This window comes from Microchirus variegatus (genome assembly GCF_963457635.1).
Source record: "Microchirus variegatus genome assembly, chromosome: 18".
NCBI classification, from domain to species: domain Eukaryota; kingdom Metazoa; phylum Chordata; class Actinopteri; order Pleuronectiformes; family Soleidae; genus Microchirus; species Microchirus variegatus.
In genome coordinates, this window is record NC_139819.1 from 23,660,957 (window position 1) to 23,685,604 (window position 24,648).

General features: G+C 43.6%; 2 protein-coding genes across 2 annotated transcripts in view; both read left to right on the forward strand.

The window, feature by feature from the left end:
- The window catches only part of baiap2b (BAR/IMD domain containing adaptor protein 2b), a 7,320-nt gene extending 1,495 nt beyond the window's left edge, over nt 1-5,825 (forward strand). Inside the window, exons 5-11 of the mRNA XM_083904960.1 lie at nt 682-885; nt 1,194-1,341; nt 2,521-2,725; nt 2,803-2,883; nt 3,748-3,856; nt 3,945-3,976; nt 5,418-5,825. Of these exons, the coding sequence (XP_083761086.1) occupies nt 682-885; nt 1,194-1,341; nt 2,521-2,725; nt 2,803-2,883; nt 3,748-3,856; nt 3,945-3,976; nt 5,418-5,451 (813 nt within the window). The 3' untranslated portion in view covers nt 5,452-5,825. The remainder of the gene's footprint in view (nt 1-681; nt 886-1,193; nt 1,342-2,520; nt 2,726-2,802; nt 2,884-3,747; nt 3,857-3,944; nt 3,977-5,417) is intronic.
- A 1,207-nt stretch (nt 5,826-7,032) lies between these two features.
- Nucleotides 7,033-23,390, forward strand: cep131 (centrosomal protein 131). Its single transcript, XM_083904729.1, has 27 exons — nt 7,033-7,059; nt 8,901-9,103; nt 9,193-9,290; nt 10,320-10,434; nt 10,863-10,978; nt 12,013-12,117; nt 12,198-12,353; nt 12,452-12,569; nt 12,944-13,063; nt 13,149-13,466; nt 13,539-13,634; nt 13,839-14,012; nt 14,091-14,294; nt 15,358-15,672; nt 15,751-15,876; nt 16,751-16,867; nt 18,045-18,147; nt 18,375-18,576; nt 19,623-19,730; nt 19,811-19,904; nt 20,447-20,521; nt 20,608-20,750; nt 20,833-21,010; nt 21,223-21,419; nt 21,508-21,568; nt 22,926-23,132; nt 23,295-23,390. The coding sequence occupies exons 2-26, from the start codon at nt 8,909-8,911 to the stop codon at nt 22,995-22,997; spliced, it is 3,606 nt and encodes a 1,201-aa protein (XP_083760855.1). The 5' UTR covers nt 7,033-7,059; nt 8,901-8,908; the 3' UTR covers nt 22,998-23,132; nt 23,295-23,390.
- Nucleotides 23,391-24,648: the final 1,258 nt, after the last annotated feature.

The following is a 24,648-nucleotide window of genomic DNA, read 5'->3' on the forward strand; positions in this document are numbered from 1 at the left end:
TTCTTCCTTCTTTCCTTCCTTCCTTCCTTCCTTCCTTCCCCTCCTTCCTTCCTTCCTTCCTTCCTTCCTCCCCTCCTTTCTTCCTTCCTTCCTTCCTTCCTTCCTTCCTTCCTTCCTTCCTTCCTTCCTTCCTTCCTTCCTTCCTTCCTTCCTTCCTTCCCTCCTCCCTCCCTTCCTTCCTCCCTTCCTTCTTTCCTTCCTCCCTTCCTTCCTTCCATCCTTCCTTCCTCCCTCCCTTCCTCCCTCCCTTCCTCCCTCCCTTCCTTCCCCTCCTTCCTTCCTTCCTTCCTTCCTTCCTTCCTTCCTTCCTTCCTTCCTTCCTTCCCTCCTCCCTCCCTTCCTCCCTTCCTTCTTTCCTTCCTCCCTTCCTTCCTTCCATCCTTCCTTCCTCCCTCCCTTCCTCCCTCCCTTCCTCCCTCCCTTCCTTCCCCTCCTTCCTTCCTTCCTTCCTTCCTTCCTTCCTTCCTTCCTTCCTTCCTTCCTTCCTTCCTTCCTCCCTTCCTTCTTTCCATCCTCCCTTCCTCCCTCCCTTCCTTCCCCTCCTTCCTTCCTTCCTTCCTTCCTCCCTTCCTTCTTTCCATCCTCCCTTCCTCCCTCTCTTCCTTCCCCTCCTTCCTTCCTTCCTTCCTTCCTTCCTTCCTTCCTTCCTTCCTTCCTTCCTTCCTTCCTTCCTTCCTTCAGGCTAAGGAGCTCCTGTCTCAGAAGATCCCAGTGTGGCAGCAGGTGTGTGTGGAACCAAACAAACCTCCAGAACGTTCCATGTTCCTGACCCAGCCCATGAGCAGCTCAGTGGGCGGGGCCATTGGTTCAGTGGGCGGGGCCATGGCAGAGTCCAAAGCTCCAGACTCTGCGTTCAGAACCAGCAGAGGACTGATGACTCAGCAGGTCAGTCTGTGTGTGTGTGTGTGGGGGGGGGGGGGGGGGGGGTGTGTGTGTGTGTGTAACCCTGTGTGTGTGTGTGTGTGGGGGTGTGTGTGTGTAACCCTGTGTGTGTGTGTGTGTGTGTGTGTAACCCTGTGTGTGTGTGTGTAACCCTGTGGTGTGTTTGTGTGTGTGTGTGTGTGTGTAACCCTGTGTGTGTGTGTGTGTGTGTGTGTGTGTGTGTGTGTAACCCTGTGGTGTGTTTGTGTGTAACCCTGTGTGTGTGTGTGTGTGTGTGTGTGTGTGTAACCCTGTGTGTGTGTGTGTGACAGAGGCTGGTGTCAGACCCTAACAACACAGATGTTCATCAGTGGGTCGACGGGAAAAAAGTCTCACCTCAGACTCAGAGACACGGAGACGTTCACTCCAACACACTTCCTGTACGCAAGGCCCCGCCCACCAAGAGCAAGAGCACGCTGAGTACGCACACACACACACGTCAACACACACACACACACACACACACACACACACGTCACCTGACACTTTAAGTAGATTTCAGAAACTTTAAGTAGGTTTAGGAATTTTACCTGACTCACACCATAGATAGTTCAGGATTAACTGTATATGTTTATATATGACAGACTTTAACAACAGGAAACTGAAGTTTGTAAACCACTCACTCTCCCACACCAAAGTCACTCACTCTCCCACACCAAAGTCACTCACTCTCCCGCACAAAAGTCACTCACTCTCCCACACCAAAGTCACTCACTCTCCCACACCAAAGTCACTCACTCTCCCACACCAGTCACTCACTCTCCCACACCAAAGTCACTCACTCTCCCACACCAAAGTCACTCACTCTCCCACACCAGTCACTCTCTCTCCCACACCAAAGTCACTCACTCTCCCACACCAAAGTCACTCACTCTCCCACACCAAAGTCACTCACTCTCCCACACCAAAGTCACTAACTCTCCCACACCAAAGTCACTCACTCTGCCACACCAAAGTCACTCACTCTCCCGCACCAAAGTCACTCACTCTCCCGCACCAAAGTCACTCACTCTCCCACACCAAAGTCACTCACTCTCCCACACCAGTCACTCACTCTCCCACACCAAAGTCACGCACTCTCTCACTCCAAAGTCACTCACTCTCCCACACCAAAGTCACTCACTCTCCCACACCAAAGTCACGCACTCTCCCACACCAGTCACTCACTCTCCCACACCAAAGTCACTCACTCTCCCACACCAAAGTCACTCACTCTCCCACACCAGTCACTCACTCTCCCACACCAAAGTCACTCACTCTCCCACACCAAAGTCTCTCACTCCAAAGTCACTCACTCTCTCACACCAAAGTCACTCACTCTCCCACACCAAAGTCACTCGCTCTCCCACACCAAAGTCACTCACTCTCCCACACCAAAGTACATAGAGTAAACCAGTGATTTTAACATCACAGCACACAGGAGTTCACAGGAGTTGTTGATCCACTGCTGCCTCCATCACTAACTTACAATGACTGATTTTAGTGAATTCAGCTTTGAAAATATTGACTTTAGACTTAACTCAGTGACACAAAGTGCCCACACGAGGCAGCAGAGGACCAGCAGCTCCTGTGAGCTAAAATAATTTCCTGTGTCTCCAGTGGAGACTCGTACTCTGCCTCGCTCCAGCTCCATGGCTGCAGGCCTGGAGAAGAACAGTGGGAGGAGTCGTGTTCAGGCCATCTTCTCACACCTGGCAGGAGACAACAGTACGTTACTGAGCTTCTCTGAGGGCGACACCATCACGCTGCTGGTCCCTGAGGCTCGTGACGGCTGGCACTACGGCGAGAACGACAAGAGCAGGATGTGAGTGTGGGAAATACTGAAGGTCATGGTAAAGAGGGTGTGGCCACACTGCTCACCTGTAACTCCGCCTCTTGTAGGCGGGGCTGGTTTCCCTTCTCCTACACCAGGCTGATCAACGACGCTGACCGTGACTCTGTGAGGACACTACGAGTTCACAGGTATGTTCTGTCTTTCACCTGTGTTTATACGCTACCTGTGTATGTATATTCACATATATATGTATGTATATAAATATACACATAAATATATTTGTATGTATATTTACGTATATATGTCTGTATATATATATTCACACATATATACGTAAATATATATACATACAAATATATTTGTGTATATTTATATACATATATATGTCTGTATATATATTTACGTGTATATATACACGTAAATATATATATACATATATGTATATATATATTTACGTATATATTCATATATATGTCTGTATATATATACACATAAATATATATACATATATACGTAAATATATATACGTAGATGTATATTTACGTACATATATATGTGTATATATATATATACATATGTGCATATATACTGTATATATGTTGTATTTATTTATCTCTGTATATATACATATATTTATGTGTATATATACATATATGTATGTATATGTGTATATATATATATGCGTAGACATATATACGTATATATTTATGTGTATATATATATACATATATGAATACACATATATACAGTATACATACATTAATACGTGAATATATATACTTAAATACTGTATATACATATTTACGTGTATATATACATATATGTATACATATACAGTATGCATACATATATACACGTAAATATATATATGTTATATATATATATATATACACATATACAGTATATATGTTGTATTTATGTATCTCTGATGTACAGCACTCTGTTTCAGCTGTTGTTGTTTTCAAAGTGTTTATAAATAAAGTTGGATTGTATATGTACCCTGTATATATACACATGCATACATATATACATATATATATCTTATATTGCAGCCTCCAGCACGGGAAGAGCAGCAGCACAGGAAACCTTCTGGAGAGAGACGACGTGGCTCGACCTTTCCCTGATTACGGCCGACAGCAGCAGCCGTACAGATTGTCACAGGTGATGGCGCCACCTGCTGGCTGCTGTGGTTACTGCAGCGTCTCCTCACACTCCCATGTTTGACAAACGTTTTTTTGTGTTTTCACAGCAGGGAGCTGAAGACGCTCGCTTCTCTACAAGGTAACAAACACTTTCTGAGATTTCTATATTCCCCACATGAGACACAGGTGATGACTCAGCAGAAACTGTGATGACTCAGCAGAAAGTCTTTTTTTGGATTTTGGAAACTTTAAGTAGATATTAAGTAGATTTTGGAACTTAAAGTAGATTTTGGAACTTCAACTAGATTTTAAGTAGATTTTGGAAATTTCAAGTAGATTTTGGAACTTTAAGTAGATTTTAAGTAGATTTTGGAACTTTTAGATTTTGGAACTTAAAGTAGATTTTGGAAACTTAAATAGATTTTGGAAATTTTAAGTAGATTTGGAACTTCAACTAGATTTTAAGTAGATTTTGGAACTTTAAGTAGATTTTAAGTAGATTTTGGAACTTTAAGTACATTTTGAGTAGATTTTGGAAATTTTAAGTAGATTTTTGAACTTTAAGTAGATTTTAAGTAGATTTTGGAACTTTAAGTAGGTTTTGGAACTTTAAGTAGATTTTGGAACTTTAAGTAGATTTTAAGTAGATTTTTGAACTCTAAGTAGATTTTAAGTAGATTTTGAGTAGATTTTGGAAATTTTAAGTAGATTTTGGAACTTTAAGTAGATTTTAAGTAGATTTTGGAACTTCAAGTAGATTTTGAGTAGATTTTGGAACTTTAAGTAGATTTTAAGTAGATTTTGGAACTTTTAGATTTTGGAACTTAAAGTAGATTTTGGAAACTTAAATAGATTTTGGAAATTTTAAGTAGATTTTGGAACTTCAACTAGATTTTAAGTAGATTTTGGAACTTTAAGTAGATTTTAAGTAGATTTTGGAACTTTAAGTACATTTTGAGTAGATTTTGGAAATTTTAAGTAGATTTTTGAACTTTAAGTAGATTTTAAGTAGATTTTGGAACTTTAAGTAGGTTTTGGAACTTTAAGTAGATTTTGGAACTTTAAGTAGATTTTAAGTAGATTTTTGAACTCTAAGTAGATTTTAAGTAGATTTTGAGTAGATTTTGGAAATTTTAAGTAGATTTTGGAACTTTAAGTAGATTTTAAGTAGATTTTGGAACTTCAAGTAGATTTTGAGTAGATTTTGGAACTTTAAGTAGATTTTAAGTAGATTTTTGAACTTTAAGTAGATTTTAAGTAGATTTTTGAACTTGAAGTAGATTTTTGAACTTCAAGTAGATTTTTAAGTAGATATCTTATATGTCTATATTCCCCATATTAGACACAGGTGACTCAGCAGAAACTGTGATGTCTGCTGAAGATTAAACATCAGCGCATGATGTCATTTTGTCTTGATCGAGTTCTCACCTGGGATTAGGACGAGGATTAGGATTAGGCTGCTAACGTGTGTGATGGTGTGCTTTCTGCTGAGTCACTGTGTGATGGTGTGCTTTCTGCTGAGTCACTGTGTGATGGTGTGCTTTCTGCTGAGTCACTGTTGTCCTCCTCTGCGTCCACAGTTCCACAGACGGAAAGTTGATCTCCACAGTGTGAGGACGGACAGATGGACAGAGTCCTCATCATCATCATCATGGCAATAAACAAGGAGATGCTTGAGATTATATCCTTCCTTTCTTTATTTCCTTTCCTTTCCTATAAACCCACCTTTGTTCATTTTCCCACTTTTTCATGAACCACAACAGACTGTTGTGTTGCGATGGACAGACACAGTGTCTCTGAGGACGACACAGTGTCTCCGAGGACAGACACAGTGTCTCTGAGGACGACACAGTGTCTCTGAGGACAGACACAGTGTCCTCAGAGACACTGTCTCATCTAACAAACCCTGACGTCTTATAGAACATAACAACATATAAATATATATAAAGATAAACACAGACCACAGTGTGATGGAGCGTGTACTGTACATAAAGTATTATTTACTGTGTATTATACCACATATTCATATCTATGAGACAAACGCACCTTATTATCAAAGTATTTTTATGACTTAGAACAAACAAACTAACATGTTTTCACACTCTGCTGGAGGTTATACACACCCACACATATACGTGTGTATATATATACTGTATACGTATATATATCATTTTAGAGCGTTGTTGAGTAATAACTTAAAAATGAACTCTTATTTTTTAACAATAAATGTCAATGCGTTTGAGTCATTTCGTGGTTTTATTGTGAAGAATCACGTGAGATTACGTGAGATTACGTGAGATTACGTGGGTGTGCATGCTGACACCAACACATGAATGTTCTCAGATTAAAGTATGAAATAAAAGAATTTATCTTGACTCTTCTTCTTTCTTTAGTGAAGGTGATGTGTCTGACCTTTGACCTTTGACCTCAGGGATCTTCAAACCTTTAAGAACAGGAAGTGGACTGTTCTTAAAGGTCATCACCGGGGTCAGTGGTTTAGGCCACGCCTCTTAGAGATTTATGGACATTATAGACAGAGGACATTATATACAGGACATTATATAGAGAGGACATAATACAGAGGACATTATATACAGGACATTATATAGAGAGGACATTATATACAGGACATTATATAGAGAGGACATAATACAGGAGGACATTATATAGCGGACATTATTCAGAAAACATACAGAGGACATTATATAGAGAGGACATTATATAGAGAGGACATTATACAGAGGACATTATATAGAGAGAACATTATAGAGAGGACATTATACAGAGGACATTATACAGAGAGGACATTATATACAGAGGACATTATACAGAGGACATTATATAGAGAGGACATTATACAGAGGACATTATAGAGAGGACATTATATAGAGGACATTATACAGAGGACATTATACAGAGGACATTATATAGAGAGGACATTATACAGAGGACATTATATAGAGAGGACATTATACAGAGGACATTATATAGAGAGGACATTATACAGAGAACATTATATAGAGGACATTATACAGAGGACATTATATAGAGAGGACATGTTGCACAGCAGATGGACACCTCTTCTCAGCCAATCGCAAACAAGAATGAATGTGGACCAATGACAGAGGAGAAAAGGCGGAGCCTGTGTGTGTGCGCGCGCGCGCGCGTGCGTGCGTGTCAGTCAGTGATCGTGGATGGTGTCCTCGTGTCCTCGTGTCCACAGTGAGTACAAACACCGCCGTCGTTTTCTCCCGTCAAATCACCGCTGTTAGCCCCGTTAGCATGACTAGCCGAGTTAGCATGGTTAGCATGGTTAGCGTGCTGAGCCACAGATGCTGCGACTGAACACAAACACTCAGGAACTTTTTTTTCTACTAAAAAAAAATGTCACGAAACGTTGTTTGAATGGAATTCACGTAACTACCGTTAACCCCGTTAGTTATCGCCGTAAGGGTTAGTTAGTGAGTTAGTCAGTGAGTTAGTTAGTTAGCTGTGTTGAGTTAAATGTGCTGGACACCTGTCACGCTTTTGTGCTAACTGTGTTAGGAGTGAATTTGTCACGTTTAACGGGTTCATACAGTGATGAGAGGGTTAGCGTGAGTCAAGCTAAACACAAGCTAAACACAAGCTAAACACAAGCTAAACTCTTGTTAGTGTTAGCTGCGTTAGCTGTGTTAGCTTCACCATGGCAACCAGACTGTGTTTGTCACGCACACGCATTCACCTGCTGTTTTTACCAATGACTCAGCAGAATAATGACGGTTATTAATAACAATAACTATGCTTTTGTCATCATTTTGTGTGTTTTTGCTGACTCATGCTATCACCACAGACAGTAAAGGTTCATTCAGTCGTGTTATTATTGTTGGTTAAATGTTGGTCTAAAGTGAGTGAATTGTGTCGTTTTTGTGAAAACATAACAAACTGGGCGTATTTTTTTTTTAAATAAAATAATGGAATTGCGAAAAATCAAAATCAATGCAAAATGGCTCAGTTGCGCCCCCTCAGGTCAGGTGCCTATGGAGCAGCCGAAATTTAGTTGCGCCGAATTTCACCAAATTTGGTGGGAACATCGTCCGGCCCAAGACGGACAAAAAAATCCTCTTGGGACCAATGACCTCGACTCAACAGGAAGTCAGCCATCTTGGATTTGGCATGCATCTTGGCGTAACTGAACAAACTTGTGTGAGGGCGTTTATCGTAGAAACACGAGAAGCGCATCCATATTTGCATGGAGGTCAGGTCTGGCAAAAATGGGATACATTTCCCGGGCCCGTGCGTTGCTCAAAGGCTCTATAGCGCCCCCCCCCCCTAAAGTATTGTTATTATTGTTGTTCTACAGGTTAAATGCTGGTCTAAAGTGAGTGATTTGTGTTGTTTTTGTGACCCAAACATAAACGAACTGGGCGATTAAAAAAAATATATATATATATATATAATGGAATTGCGAAAAATCTAAATCAATACAAAATGGCTCAGTAGCGCCCCCTCAGGTCAGATGCCTATGGAGCAGCCGAAATTTAGTTGCGCCGAATTTCACGAAATTTGGTGGGAACATCGTCCAGCCCAAAACGAACAAAAAATCCTCTTGGAACCAATGACTTCGACTCAACAGGAAGTCGGCCATCTTGGATTTGGCGTGCATCTTGGCGTAACTGAACAAACTTGTGTGAGGGCGTTTATCGTAGGAACACGAAAAACGCGCCAAATTGTGACCCAAACAAACATAACATCCAACACCTATTTTACTTACGACGCCAAAGTTCGCCTCCGATCTGGCACTTAAGGGGAAATTAAATTGATGCGCAGTGCGACTGTTAATACACTGATTGTCTGTTTTTTGTGACACTTCTTGGTGTGAAAACATTTTAGAGATTTTAGGTAAGACATTAACCTTGTATGACATCCACTGTTGTATTTGTGAAACTTTTATTATATTTGTGAAAAATGCTAAAGGGGAGAATTCACTGTTTTTCTTTTATACCTAGATCAAAAACTGTACTGTACCTAGACTTCTGAAATCTGGACTAGATTATTTTACGGAACCTTTTTGCAACTCGCAGGTCTTCACATGATGCATAAAACACGCGGCCCCACGTCCATCCCGTCGCTCTCCAAAGGCCTGACCCTGGACCTGAGTTTGTCGGGTTCCCAGCTCTCGGTGTCCAAGAGAGCGAGCGCCTCGGCGTTGCCGTCGCCCGGAAAGCACTTGTCTCGGTCCGTGTCGGTGTCTGTCGCCGGGGACCGAATTAAACGCAACGCTGCGGTGAGTCGCGATGCTGCGTTCGCTGCGACCTCGTTTATTTGCGTTTGTTTGTTGATGTCCTTTAAATAAATCGACTTTATCGTCTGCAGAGTGACGCCGTCGCAGGAGGCTCCCGCTCCGTCAAGAACCTGAGGAGGTCCAACAGCACCACGCAGGTCCATCAGCGAGAAGCCAGCGTCAGTCTGAGGTACACACACACACACACACACACAGGTTGGGGCGGTGGGCGGGCTGGGGTGTGTGGTGTGTGGTGTTGGCGGTCAGCTTACCCCCGAGTTACCACCGAGTTACCCCCGAGTTACTCCCGAGTTACTCCCAAGTTACCCCTGAGTTACCCCTGAGTTCCCCCTGAGTTCCCCCTGAGTTACCCGAGTTACCCCCGAGTTACCCCGAGTTACCCCAGAGTTCCCCCCGAGTTACCCCCGAGTTACCCCCGAGTTACCCCCGAGTTACTCCCAAGTTACCCCCGAGTTACCCCAGAGTTACCCCCGAGTTACCCCCGAGTTGCCCCCGAGTTGCCCCCGAGTTACCCCCGAGTTACTCCCAAGTTCTCCCTGAGTTACCCCCCCGAGTTACTCCCGAGTTACTCCTGAGTTACCCCCGAGTTACTCCTGAGTTACCCCCGAGTCACTCCTGAGTTACCCCCCGAGTCACTCCTGAGTCACTCCTGAGTTACTCCCGAGTTACCCCTGAGTTACCCCAGAGTTCCCCCCGAGTTACCCCTGAGTTACCCCCAAGTTACCCCTGAGTTACCCCCAAGTTACCCCTGAGTTGCCCCCTGAGTTACCCCAGAGTTACCCCCAAGTTACCCCTGAGTTACCCCTGAGTTACCCCTGAGTTACCCCTGAGTTACCCCTGAGTTGCCCCCCGAGTTACTCCCAAGTTCCCCCTGAGTTACTCCTGAGTTACTCCTGAGTTCCCCCCGAGTTACCCCGGAGTTACTCCTGAGTTACCACCCGAGTTACTCCCGAGTTACCCCCCGAGTCACTCCTGAGTTACCCCCAAGTTACCCCCGATTTACCCTCGAGTTACTCCCGAGTTACCCCCGTGTTACCCCAGAGTTACCCCAGAGTTACCCCCCGATTTACCCCCGAGTTACCCCCGTGTTACCCCAGAGTTACCCCCCGATTTACCCCCGTGTTACCCCCGAGTTACCCCCGAGTTACCCCCGTGTTGGCTGGTGGCTAATGGTTTATGGTTTGTGTTTTCTCCTCAGTCAGGACAAGAGCGAGGAATTTGCCATCGGCCTTTTTGAAAGCACCTCAGACGGAGGCAAGAGAGTGTCCGGTCACAGAAGAGCTTCGCCGGACAAAACCACGTGGAATATTCTGGTATTTTGATTGAAACCCTGCTACTCTTTGATTTATACACAGAATTTAAGGGGGGATAAATCATTGAGGGTTAAGGTTGCAACCAAAGTAAGTAGTAATGGAGGCGCCGCAGTATGTTTAGTGTAGGGAAGAAGCTACAAGATGCATTAAAGAAAGCGGGAAGTCACTTTTTCCACACAAATATTACAATGGCGCGCAATATTTGTCGCACATTTAGTTAATTTACTAAGGCTCACGTGAGGGTAAACGCTCGTCTGTGACGCATTCACTGCTTCACTGTGGCGGAACTAGCGGCTAAGCTAACAGCAGAGTTCAACGCCGTAGCCGTCACCTTGTGTGGCTGTTTTTCTCTGAATGTTGTGACATTGATTGACATGTTGCAGTGAGACAGTAGCTGAGTGATATCATTGTTGAACGGTATGTTGAAGGACGATCAGCCCAGGTCGAGCCCCTGCGCCACCGCCACCGCCGCCCACAGCACCGGCGGCCTGAGGACCAGAGAACCCGCCATCGCTCTGGCTGCCACCTTCACCGCCAACAACAGGTGAGCGGCAGCGTCTGTCATGCGTCGACTTGTCTGCTACTCTCAACGTTCAGGAGTTCCACCCATGCTCAAGGGCTCTATAGCGCCCCCTATGGAAACGAAGGGAAAATTGATTTACACCCTACGTAAATGAGTGAACTTGCCCGAGCGTGTAATAAAACTCTTGAAACTTTGCATGGAGGTTAAGTCTGGAAAAAATGCTATATAGTTTCCAGGCCCGTGCTTTGCTCAAGGGCTCTATAGCGCCACCCAAGGTGAAAACAGAGGCAAAATTGGATTCCACCGAATTTCCCCAAACTTGGTGGGAAGATGTTATCGACCAAGAGGAACAAAAAAGTCGACCATAACCATGGCCTCGATGCAACGGGAAGTCGGCCATTTTTAATTTTGGCCGTTAAACAGGAAGTGTGCTATAACTTCGCCCATACATCGACCAATCGGCATGAAACTTCATATGTGACGCGAGACCCCACCCCTGAACATGGCTACGAACACAAATTTTACCCAAACTCGATGTCGGCCATTTTGAATTACGCCTTTAAACTGGAAGTGTGCTACAACTTCGCCCATACATCGACCAATCGGCATGAAACTTCACATGTGACACGAGACCCCGCCCCTGAACATTTTACCCAAACGCGATTTTGAATATAAACAGGAAGTGCAGTGTAACTCGGCCGTACATTGACCGATTGGCTCGAAACTTGATATGTGAGACCTAGACCGGAAGTTCCAATGAACGCTGTTTTTTTTTGGTGTGTGTCTGCGCCATTAGCTCGTTTATGAAGCCCGAAAATTTGGAAACAAACAGTTCAGCCACTGCTGAGAACGCTGGGTTTTTATTGTATTCTCGGGCTCAGCGAGATCTCTGAAAAAACCTGGAATGGTGACGTAAGGATCCCGTGTCCTGAACGGCAGATCCTCCTGCTCCGGGCACTAGTCCGGGCACTAGTCCGGGCACTAGTCCGGGCACTAGTCCGGGCACATCCGGTTGCATCCGGTGAGAGAGAAAGTGTCTGCCTTTGTTTTTCCAGGAGCAACAAGGCCGCTGTGGGGAACTCTGTCACCACCATCTTACACAACAACTACTCGGAGAAACCAGTCACACCTAAGAGTTCCAACCAGAGGCCGTCCTTCAAGTACGTTGCGTGTCCGCAGCACGATTCGCAGGCGTTGTCGATGTTGTTGACGGTAAATGACGCGCGTCATCTCCTCTCAGTAACCTCCTCAAAGCCACAGCCAATGACGACGTGCTGCTGGAAAACGCCGCCGTCGCCAAGTACCAGAAGAATTTCTCCTCCTCGCCGTCGTCCACGTCCTACAGCAGCCTGGCGCCGCCCCAGAGGTCAGAGGTCACCGAGGAGGAGGCCGAAAGGTCAGGCGTGAAATCTGTTTCAAAGCTGCTTCTGTGGGACAGACCGGTGCACGACTGCTCGTGTGTGTGTGTGTGTGTGTGTGTGTGTGTGTGTGAAGGTTCATTCAGCAGGTGAGCCGAGCCGCCGTCACCATCCAGCGCTGGTACAGACGCCACGTCAAGACACGGCAAACCAGCCAGGGGGCGCTCCAACGCATCCTCACCAGTAAGAGAAAGGTATCTGTCCATCTGTTTCTCTCAGGGATTTTAAGTAGATTTTAAGATTTTGGAACTTTAAGTAGATTTTGGAACTTTAAGTAGATTTTGGAACTTTAAGAAGATTTCGGAACTTTGAGTAGATTTTGGAACTTTAAGTAGATTTTGGAGCTTTAAGTAGATTTTGGAACTTTAAGTAGATTTTGGAGCTTTAAGTAGGTTTTGGAACTTTAAGTAGATTTCAGAAACTTTCAGTAAAGTTTGGAATTTTAAGTAGATTTTTGAATTATCAGTAGATTTTGGAATCTTCCGGTAGATTTTGTTATCCATCCATCTGTTTCTCTCTCTCTCTCTCTGTACTCACACATTCACTCTTTGTGCTTCCACATTTGCAGGAGTGGGAGGGGCGAACAGAGGAGGATGGGCGGAGCCTGGAGCAGCGACAGAGAAGGGATGAAGAAAGACGACAGATTCGTAAAGAGAAAGCTTTCGCGGCGAGGATCACCGCCATCCAGGTCAGAAGTCTGTGATCGTTATCATGAGAGAACCTTCACCCACACCTCACGCTGTCCTCTGTCTCCCCCTGCTGGTGTGTTGAAGGAGCTGCAGCAGAGACAAACACAGCAGGCTCCAGACGTCGACCATGAAGCTGAAGTGGAGCTGGAAAGCCTGAAGCAGCAGCAGCAGCAGCAGCAGCAGCAGCAGCAGCAGCAGCAGCAGCAGCAGCAGCAGCCTTCTGTGCTCGGCCGGAATAAACCTCCCAGGATTCCCAGCACCAGGCGTAGTCCGGCGACGTCGCCCGCGCTCAAAGCCAGGAACACGGAATCCAACGCGAACGCCGAGTCCGAGTGGAGGGAGCGGAGTTTTAGAGCCGTTTCTCCTGCTCCGTCAAATCCCAGAGGCTCCCAGTGTTCCCAGGTAAATAACTCGGTCATCTTCACAGTCTTCACGCGTCCTTCCACTTCCTTTAAATCAAGATTCCTTTTGAAGGAGCCAGAGGAGCCAGAGGAGCCAGAGGAGGAGGACATCAGCCTGGAGCAGCAGGGGAACGACCGGAGAGTCAACTGTAAAGAGAAAGCCGCCCAGGTAAGAGACCCAGAACCTCAGAACCTCAGAACCTCAGAGTCTTCTCTACGTCGTTTTCCTCGTGCGCTCACTCAGATTATTATTGAGAGATTTGATGAAGAAGATGTCCAGTGCTGAGTTCTCACAGCGTTCTGGGGAACGATCTCTGGAGAACATCTAGACGTGCGTCATTGTCACGTGTCTCCCTCTGGTGGTGTGGTTTAGGAGCTGCAGCAGACGACTGAGGTGAAGGTGGACAGTGTGAGGCAGACCGTTGTGACGCTACCAAAGGTTTCTCCGGTGTCTCCAACAGACGTCAAAGCCAAGAACACAGGTGTGACTGATGGTGCGACTGCTCCATCAGCTTCGTCTCATCACAGAGGTTCTCCGTGTTCCCGGGTAAGTGATGGAGGAACTGCTGAGCGCCGTGCTCTGTGGTTCTTTGGTCCTTCTACAATGTCCCTGTCCGTCCTCCAGGGGGCTCTGCAGAGGTCAGTGAGTGAGCAGCAGCAGCAGCAGCAGCAGCAGCAGCAGCAGCAGCAGCAGCAGCAGCAGGGAGAGTCCTCTAAAACCACCCTGACCGAGCTGCTGGACACCCTGAAGCTGTTAGAAGAAGAAGAACCAGAGAAGCTGCACAAGCCAAAGAGCTTCAGCAAGGACAAGTACGCCTGGATCCACCAGGTCGGTCTTCACGTTAACAAGATCAGGAACTTTAAGAAGATCAAAGTAGATTTCAGAAACTTTAAGATGATTTTGGAACTTTAAGAAGATCTAAGTAGATTTCAGAAACTTTAAGAAGATTTTGGAACTTTAAGAAGATCTAAGTAGATTTCAGAAACTTTAAGAAGATTTTGGAGCTTTAAGAAGATTTAAGTAGATTTCAGAAACTTTAAGATTTAAGTAGATTTCAGAAACTTTAAGAAGATTTTGGATTTTTAAGTAGATTTTGGAACTATAAGTAGATTTTGGAACTATAAGTAGATTTTGGAACTTAAAGTAGATTTTAAGTAGATTTTGAAACTTTAAGAAAGATTTTTGAACTTTAAGGAGATTTTAAGTAGATTTTGGAACTATAAGTAGATTTTGGAACTTAAAGTAGATTTTGAGTAGATTTTGAAACTTTAAGAAAGATTTTGGAACTTCAAGTAGATTTTTAGTCGATTTTGGAACTTAAATTTTGGAACTTTAAGATTTTGGAACTTTAAGAAGATTATAAGTAGATTTTGGAACTTTAAGAAGATTTTAAGTAGATTTTAGAACTATAAGTAGGTTTTTAGTCGATTTTGGAACTTTAAGATTTTGGAACTTTGATTTTTTGAATTCTAAGTAGATTTGAATTAGATTTTGGAACTATAAGTAGATTTTGGAATTATAAGATTTAAGTAGATTTCAAAACTTTTAGTTTTAAGTAGATTTCAGAAACTTTAAGAAGATTTTGGAACTTTGAGAAGATTTGAAGTAGATTTTGGAACTTTAAGAAGATTTAAAGTAGATTTTGGAACGTTAAGAAGATTTTAAGTAGATTTTGGAACTATGATTTTTTGAATTCTAAGTAAATTTGAATTAGATTTTGGAATTATAAGTAGATTTTAGAATTTCAAGTAGATTTTGGAATTTTAAGTAGATTTTATAAGTAGTATTTCTAAGTCTTTTTAAGGTGAATCGACACTTTACAGAGCTCATATTCTGCTCCCAGGCTTCAAAGAACCTGCAATAAGCTGCTTTTCTTTTTACTTTCAAACAGAATGAAGACTCCAACTCTCTGACCACAGACAACCTGCAGCGCCACGGCCAGCAGCTGAGTCACCGCCCTGCACTGCCAGACGGTGGCGCCCTGCTCTCTGAGGCCAAGCTTCGGAGCATCATGAGCTTCCTCAACGAGATGGAGAAGTCCGAACAGGAGAGGCCTCGCTCGGTGACCTCGGGGTCGCACAGAGACGAGCCGGCTGCTGTGGAGCAGGCGTCGGCCACGGCTGCTGAAGTCACCGCATCCATGATGAGAATCAAGCTGGAGCTGGACGAGAAGAAGAGGACGGTCAACGTGCTGCAGGCTGCACTGGTCAGAGCACACACACACACACACACACACACACGTGATGGAGAATGGTGATGTTTGACTCCATTTTGTGTGCGTCAGGCTCAGCAGAGGGAGCTGACCGTGAGACACGTGAAGGAGACGGAGAACGAGCTCAAGAGAAACCTGGAGCTCCAGAAGGAACAATACGAAGCCACCGTCCAGAGACACCTGACGTTCATCGATCAGGTGTCTACACAACGTGCACAAAGCTACGTTTGTAGCTTCACTTTGCTGTTAGACAAGACTTTAACAACAGGAAACTGACGTTTGTATACCACTCACTCTGCCCACACCAAAGTCCACAGAGAAAACCAGTGATTTTAGCTCACAGGGACACAGGAGCTGCTGGTCCTCTGCTGCCTCGTGTGGTCACTTTGTGTCACTGAGGTTAAAGTGAACAAAGGAGTTTTAAAGCCGAATTGACAAAATAAGTCATTGTAAGTTAGTGATGGAGGCAGCAGTGGATCAACAACTGTGAACTGTGTGCTGTGATGTTAAAATCACTGGTTTACTCTATGGACTTCAGTTTCCCTCACAGACGATGACGATGATGATGATGATGACGATGACGACGATGATGACGATGATGATTATGACGATGATGATGATGACTACGACGATGATAATGATGACAATGACGATGACGATGATGACGATGACGATGACGACGATGACGACGACGACGACGTTGACGACGACGACGACGACGATGATGACGACGATGACGACGATGATGACGATGACGACGATGATGATGACGATGATGATGATGATGACGACGATGATGACGATGATGATGATGACGATGATGATGACGATGATGACGATGACGACGATGACGATGACGACGATGATGATGATGATGATGACGATGATGATGATAATGATGACGACGATGATGACGACGATGACGATGATGATGATGATGATAATGATGACGATGATGATGATGATGATGACGACGACGACGATGACGATGACGATGATGATGATGATGATGATGATGATGATGACGATGATGATGATGAAGATGACGATGAAGTGTCTGTCCTGTGTGCAGCTGATCTCTGATAAGAAGACTCTGAGTGAGCGCTGTGAGTCAGTGCTGACTGAACTGAAGCAGCTGGATCACAAGAACACTAAGAAGATGAAGCAGCTGCAGGAGCATCATGAAGTGGTGAGAGCCTGGTGTTCACCTCCCTCTGTGTTCACCTCCCTCTGTGTTCACCTCCCTCTGTGTTCACCTCCCTCTGTGTTCACCTCCCTCTGTGTTCACCTCCCTCTGTGTTCACCTCCCTCTCTGTTCACCTCCCTCTGTGTTCACCTCCCTCTGTGCTCCTGCTCTGCTCACACTGTCTTTGCTTTGGGTTAACCTCTTCCTCCTCTTCTTCTTCCTCCTCTTCCTCTTCTTCTTCCTCTTCCTCACCGTCTCTGTCCGTGTGTCTGTCTTTTTCAGGTGTGGGACCCACATTCTGGGTCCCTTGTGTGAGGTAACTTTGGCTCCTCCTCTTCCTCTCTTTGGCTCCTCCTCCTCTTCCTGTCTAACATTTTCTCCCCCTCAGAACCTGTGCTGCTGTTCTCCTCATGTTATTTGTTAGGGTCGTGTGCGTGTGCGTGTGCGTGTGCGTGTGCGTGTGAGTGTTATTAAAGCTTCATGAAGAAGCTGCTGGTAAACATCATCACCAGCCCTGCCCCTCAGGGAACCCTGCCCTGCCATGCTTTAGATGCTGCCCTGCTCCAACACACCTGATTCAGATGAAACATTACTTTTTTATTTTTTTATTTTATTTTTATTTTATTTTTTAAAGAAAAGTAAAGAAAAAAATATTATTCATCATTTTTGAAACAAAATATATATTAATGTTATTATTTTTAAAGAAGACAGAAGTTGAAACATTACATTTTGGAGAAAATCAATTATATTGTTATTTTTTATTATTATTTTTTTTTTACGAAAGTTGAAATTTTACATTTTTGAAGAAAAAATATATATTATTATTATAATTAAGAAGAAGACAAAAGTTAAAAAATATATTTTATTTTATTTTTTTCACAAAAGTTGAAACATTACATTTTTGAAAAAAATATATTATTATTATTAATAATAATAAGAAGAAGACAAAAGTAAAAAAAATATATATATTTTAATTTTTTTTTACAAAAGTTGAAACATTACATAAAAAAAAAATATATATATATATATATATATATATGTAGAATCAGGTGTTTTTGGGTAGCATCTAAAACATGGCAGGGCAGAGTTCCCTGAGGATCAGGGTTGGGAAACACTGGATCAAACCTGAAGTCCTGATGGTGTGGACCACACGTTTGAGATGATCTCACTGCGTCCACAGGAGATCAAGAAGCTGAAGGAGCTCATGTGCGTCACAGAGAAAATCCGCCGGGACAAATGGATCGACGAGAAGACGAAGAAGATCAAAGAGATCACAGTCAAAGGTTACAGACGCAATTCTTTCATTTCTATTCATCGGATTTGAAACAGGAAGTTCTAGATCAGATCTATTCTATTGTTAATCCATCAGATTATTATTCTATCATTTGTGAGGGCCTTAATGTGCAATAAAAACTTGGAGGTCAGGTCTGGTAAAGAGTTAAAAGTAGTGTTCCTCCTCCTCCTCCTCCTCCTCCTCCTCCTCCTCCTCCTCCCCCTCCTCCTGGTTCAGGTCTGGAGCCAGAGATCCAGAAGTTGATCTCCAAACACAAGCAGGAGCTGAAGAAGCTGAGGACGCTCCACGAGGCCGAGCTGCTGCAGGCGGACGAGCGCGCCGCGCAGCGCTACGTCCACCAGTGTGAGGCGCTACGCTCACAGCTGGAGACGGAGAAAGAGCAGCAATGTCAGCGAGAGAGGGAGCTAGCTAAGACGAGGTGAGTTCACCACAATCATCCTCTGTACGTTAAATCATCCTCTCGTTACTCTGTACGTTAAATCATCCTCTGTACGATAAATCATCCTCTGTATGATAAATCATCCTCTCATTACTCTGTACGTTAAATCATCCTCTGTATGTTAAATCATCCTCTTTATGTTAAATCATCCTCTTTATGTTAAATCATCCTCTTTGTTAAATCATCCTCTGTACGATAAATCATCCTCTGTACGATAAATCATCCTCTCGTTATTCTGTACGTTAAATCATCCTCTCATAACTCTTGTAAGTTAAATCATCCTCTGTACGTTAAATCATCCTCTGTACGTTAAATCATCCTCTCATTACTCTGTATGTTAAATCATCCTCTGTACGTTAAATCATCCTCTGTACGTTAAATCATCCTCTGTACGTTAAATCATCCTCTCGTTACTCTGTACGTTAAATCATCCTCTGTACGATAAATCATCCTCTCATTACTCTGTATGTTATATTATCCTCTGTACGTTAAATCATCCTCTGTGCGTTAAATCATCCTCTGTACGTTAAATCATCCTCTCTTTACTCTGTACGTTAAATCATCCTCTTTATGTTAAATCATCCTCTGTACGATAAATCATCCTCTCGTTATTCTGTACGTTAAATCATCCTCTCATTACTCTTGTATGTTAAATCATCCCCTGTACGTTAAATCATCCTCTGTACGTTAAATCATCCTTTGTACGTTTAATCATCCTCTGTACGTTAAATCATCCTCTGTACGTTAAATCATCCTCTCATTACTCTGTACGTTAAATCATCCTCTGTACGTTAAATCATCCTCTCATTACTCTGTATGTTAAATCATCCTCTGTACGTTAAATCATCCTCTCATTACTCTGTATGTTAAATCATCCTCTGTACGTTAAATCATCCTCTGTACGTTAAATCATCCTCTCATTACTCTGTACGTTAAATCATCCTCACGTTACTCTGTACGTTAAATCATCCTCTGTACGTTAAATCATCCTCTGTACACTAATATAGATACGTTATATATAATAGATATGAGGAGCAGCTTCAGGAGGAGGAGCTGACCCTGCAGCAGCAGAGGAGGCGTCTCTTCACGGAGGTGGCTGAGGAGAAAGAGAGGCTGGCCCAGCTGGCTGCACGGTGAGGTCAAAGGTCATCTGTGTGTTTTCACTGATGATGATGATGATGACGATGACGCTGAGCTGTGTGCTGTGTTGCAGGCAGCGAACTGAGCTGGAGGATCTGCGACAGCAGCTGGAGGAGAAGACTTCTGTGTCCAACAAAAGCCGAGAGGAGCAGGAGAGAAGACACCAGGTGAGGACATCTTCATCCACACACACACACACAGAGCTGTGAGGACATCTTCATCCACACACACACACACACACAGAGCTGTGAGGACATCTTCATCCACACACACACACACAGAGCTGTGAGGACATCTTCATCCACACAGATCTACACAGAGCTGTGTGTGCATACTTCTTAGAAATCTACTTATACTTCCAAAATCATATACTTTCAAAATCTACTTAGAGTTCCAAAATCTCCTTAAAATTCCAAAATCATCTTATACTTCCAAATATACTTCCAAAATCATCTTATACTTCCAAAATCTACTTAAATTTCCAAAATTTACTCAAAATTCTAAAATCTACTTAAAATCTCCAAATCTACTTGAAATCTACCTAAAATCCCAACAGATTTTAAGTAGAAAACTTGAAGCAGATGTTGAAGTATAGGAGGAGCAGGAGAGAAGACACCAGGCGAGGACATCTTCATCCACACAAAATCTACTTAAAGTTTTCTACTTAAAATCTGTTGAAGTCTATTTGAAGTAGAACGTATGTTCACAGGTGGAGGTGAAGGATCTGCACCAGCGTCTGGAGATGGAAAAGCAAACGTGGGAAGAACAGTACAAGAAAAAAGAGGTTTGTGTTGGACCAGAATAACATCTCTGCAGCCACTGTCGTTCTGATAATCCTGCATGTGTGTGTGTGTGTGTGTGTGTGTGCAGGAGGCGTGGCTACTGCAGCGAGAACGCCAGCTCAAAGACGAACTGCGCCGAGAACGCGACAAAGAGATCAAAGTGGCCATCTGGACTCTGGAGGGGGAGACCAGCAAGGACAAAGAGGAGTGTGAACAAGCAGCAGACCACAGGTCCTCCATCATCTGCTTCAGTTGGTGCTTCAGTCAAACTGTCGGTCAGGACAATGACCTTCTTCTTCTTCTTCTTCTTCAGGGTCAAACGTCTGAGGGACAAATACCAGGCCGAGCTGCAGGAGCTGCAGCGCTCGGAGAAGGAGGCCGTGGAGAAGCAGCAGGATCTGAGGAGGCGGCAGGTGGACATGGAGGCCGAGATGATCACGTCTCAGGCTGAACTCCGACAGAAGCACCAGGAGATCCAGCACCTCGTCCAGGTAAAGAGCAGAGTGGAGACCACCACGCCATCTTCTCTGCAGAGACCTCTGTCCAACCTCAGTCCAACCTCTGTCCAACCTCTGTCCAACCTCTGTCCAACCTCTGTCCAACCTCTGTCCAACCTCAGTCCAACCTCAGTCTAACCTCAGTCCAACCTCAGTCTAACCTCAGTCTAACCTCTGTCTAACCTCTGTCCTCCTCGTCCTCTCAGACCACAGACAGGTTGACCGGTGAACGTCGCGCTCTGGCTGACGTCGTACGGCAGGAGTTTGCCGATCGGATTGTGGAGACGGAGGAGGAGAACCGTCGCATGAAGCTGGAGGTGTCGGAGGTCAGGGCCAGGCTACGTCTGGAGGTGGAGAGGGTCACCAGGGAGAAGGAGGAGGAGCTGGCTGAGGTCCACCAACGGTGAGGGGGGCGGGGCTTTAGCAGTTATTGGTGGGAGGAGCTGACTTTTTTTTTTCTAAACTAAGAAGCTTCATTTGTGTTTTGCCAGAGTGAAGTCGGCCATCTTGAAAAAGGAGGAGACTGTGAGTAATCTTCGGCGTCAGTATGAGGTGATTATAAAAAAAACACACGACCGTCGCCACGACAACAACCAATCAGCAGCGCTCAATCACACCAACCTCGTCCTTTGAACTTTAAGGAGATTTTAAGTAGATTTCAGCAATTTTAGTAGATTTGAAGTAGATTTCAGAAACTTTAAGTAGATTGTAAGTAGATTTTGGAACTTTAGGTAGATTTTTAAGTAGATTTCAGACATTTTAAGTAGATTTGAAGTAGATTTCAGAAACTTTAAGTGGATTTCAGAAACTTTAAATGGATTTCAGAAACTTTTAGTAGATTTTTAAGTAGATTTCAGAAACTCTATGTAGATCGTAAGTAGATTTTGGAACTTTAATAGATTTTAAGTAGATTTCAGAAACTTTAAGTATATTTTTAAGTAGATTCTTAACCATTTTAAGTAGATTTTTAGTACATTTCAGACACTTTAAGTAGATTTTAAGTAGATTTTGGAACTTAAGGTAGATTTTTAAGTAGATTTCAGAAACTTTAAGTAGATTTCAGTAACTTTAAGTAGATTTCTGAAACTAAGTAGTTTTCAGCAATTTTAAGTAGATTTCAAAAACTTTAAGTAGATTTTGGAATTATAAGTAGATGTTGGAACTTTAAGTAGATTTTAAGTAGATTTCAGAAATGATTAGTAGATTTCTGAAACTTTAAGTAGATTTTTAAGTAGATTCTTAACCATTTTAAGTAGATTTTTAGTACATTTCAGACACTTAAAGTAGATTTTAAGTAGATTTTGGAACTTTAGGTAGATTTTTAAGTAGATTTCAGAAACTTTAAGTAGATTTGAAGTAGATTTCACAAGTAGATTTAATCAAAATACTGGATACTACTTTTTGAAGTAGATGTCAGAAACTTTAAGTAGATTTCAGCAATTTTAAGTAGATTTCAGAAACTTTAAGTAGATTTGAAATAGATTTCACAAGTAGATTTCAGAAACTAAGTAGATTTCAGCAATTTAAAGTAGATTTCAAGAACTTTAAGTAGATTTTGGAATTATATGTTTATTTTGGACTTATAAGTAGATTTTAAGTAGATTTCAGAAACTAAGTAGATTTTAAGTAGATTTCAGAAACTATATGTAGATTTGAACTGGATTTTAGAAACTTTAAGTAGATTTCAGAAACTTTAAGTAGTTAAGTTAAGTACATTTTGGAACCTTAAGTAGGAACTTTAACATCTGGAGGTGGAGGGGGTCACCAGGGAGAAGGGGGAGGAGCTGGCTGAAGTCCACCAGTGCTGAGGGGGCGGGGCTTTAGCTTCTCCTCATTGGTCACTGTTGTAAAGAGCAGTTATTGGTGGGAGGAGCTCATTTTTCACACCAACCTCGGTGTCATTTGACAGGCTGCTATGAAGAGGGCCGACCACCTGGAGGCGCTGTGGGAGCAGCAGAGGAAGCAGTTGCTGGAGAAGTGACTGACAGACAGGAAGCCCCTCCCCCTCTCTGCTTGGGTCATGTGACTTTTGTTTCCCTGTCGGACGTCGTCTCTGCCGACAAGACTGAACCTGTGGAGCTCCGCCCACCTCCTCCTGACAGCTGTTGTCAGGGAGGTCAGAGGTCAGCAGAGGGAGTCCAGGTACTGTGACCACAGGGAAAGGTCAAAGGTCAGAGGTCAGCAGAGGGAGTCCAGGTACTGTGACCACGGGGAAAGGTCAAAGGTCAGAGGTCAGCAGAGGGAGTCCAGGTACTGTGACCACAGGGAAAGGTCAAAGGTCAGAGGTCAGCAGAGGGAGTCCAGGTACTGTGACCACGGGGAAAGGTCAAAGGTCACGTGACTGCTTTTCCTGCATCAGGATTTAAAAAAAAAAAACACTTATAGTTGAAGGTGAATTCAACAACTCGCTCGCCAACATACAGTGCTGGTGATTTATGAATAAGTGCCACAAGGGGGAGCTGCGTCTTTGTATGGTTTTTAAAAAAGAAAAAGTTTTTTCAATTTTTTAAACTAAACTGTGATGTGATTTTAGAACAATTTAAAGAGTTCAGAGCAGAGAGGCCTCAGTGTGTGTGTGTGTGTGTTCTTGTACTTGCGGTATACTGAGGACCAGTGAGGGGTTTTTAACCAACAAAGTGAGGTCATTTTTACAAAGTGAGGACATTTTGGCCGGTCCTCACTTTGTTGTCATTGAAATCACTTCCTTAGCTTGTAAACATGTTATACTCTGTTTTTAGGTCCTCAATTTGGTACAAAAACCCGTTTTCCAGTCCTGGTGTTTCACACACGTTTTGCTCTGGGGCTTCACCTGCAGACACGTTATGGTACTGCACCCAGTAGCTCTTTATAGATGTCATTCATTGAAGTAGATATTTGTAATTGTGTTGATTTATAAAGTGCAAATGCTGGTCCTCACTTTGTTAGCGTTTTTACCTGGTCCTCAGTATGCAGCAAGTGTGTGTGTGTGTGTGTGTGTGTGTGTGTGTGTGTGTGTGTGTGTGTGTGTGTGTGTGTGTGTGTGTGTGTGTGTGTGTGTGTGTGTGTGTGTGTGTGTGTGTGTGTGTGTGTGTGTGTGTGTGTGTGTGTGTGTGTGTGTGTGTGTGTGTGTGTGTGTGTGTGTGTGTGTGTGTGTGTGTGTGTGTGTGTGTGTGTGTGTGTGTGTGTGTGTGTGTGTGTGTGTGTGTGTGTGTGTGTGTGTGTGTGTGTGTGTGTGTGTGTGTGTGTGTGTGTGTGTGTGTGTGTGTGTGTGTGTGTGTGTTCTCTGGTTTCCTCCCACAGTCCAACAAAACAAAAACAAGCAGGACACCTGTTTTGTCCCTGTGATGGACAGGTGACCTGTGACCCCGCCCATTTCACCCTAGGTCAGTTGTGATTGGCTGCAGCTCTCCGCGACACCAGATAGGGAGGATTTGGTAAAAAGAGAAGCTGGGAAAAAAAAAAAACCGCTGTGTTTTTCTTTTTTTTCACCACACGTCTGTGTTTTATCGCCCCCCCTTTTTTCTTTTTTTTCTTTTTTTTTTTTGCTGAGTCATGTGTTTTTAGAACTGAGAGGAGAAGACAGTTTGTTAGAGAGAGGAAAGTTAGAGGAAGAAGAAGAAAAGACGGGCGCTCAGAGTACATATATACACACA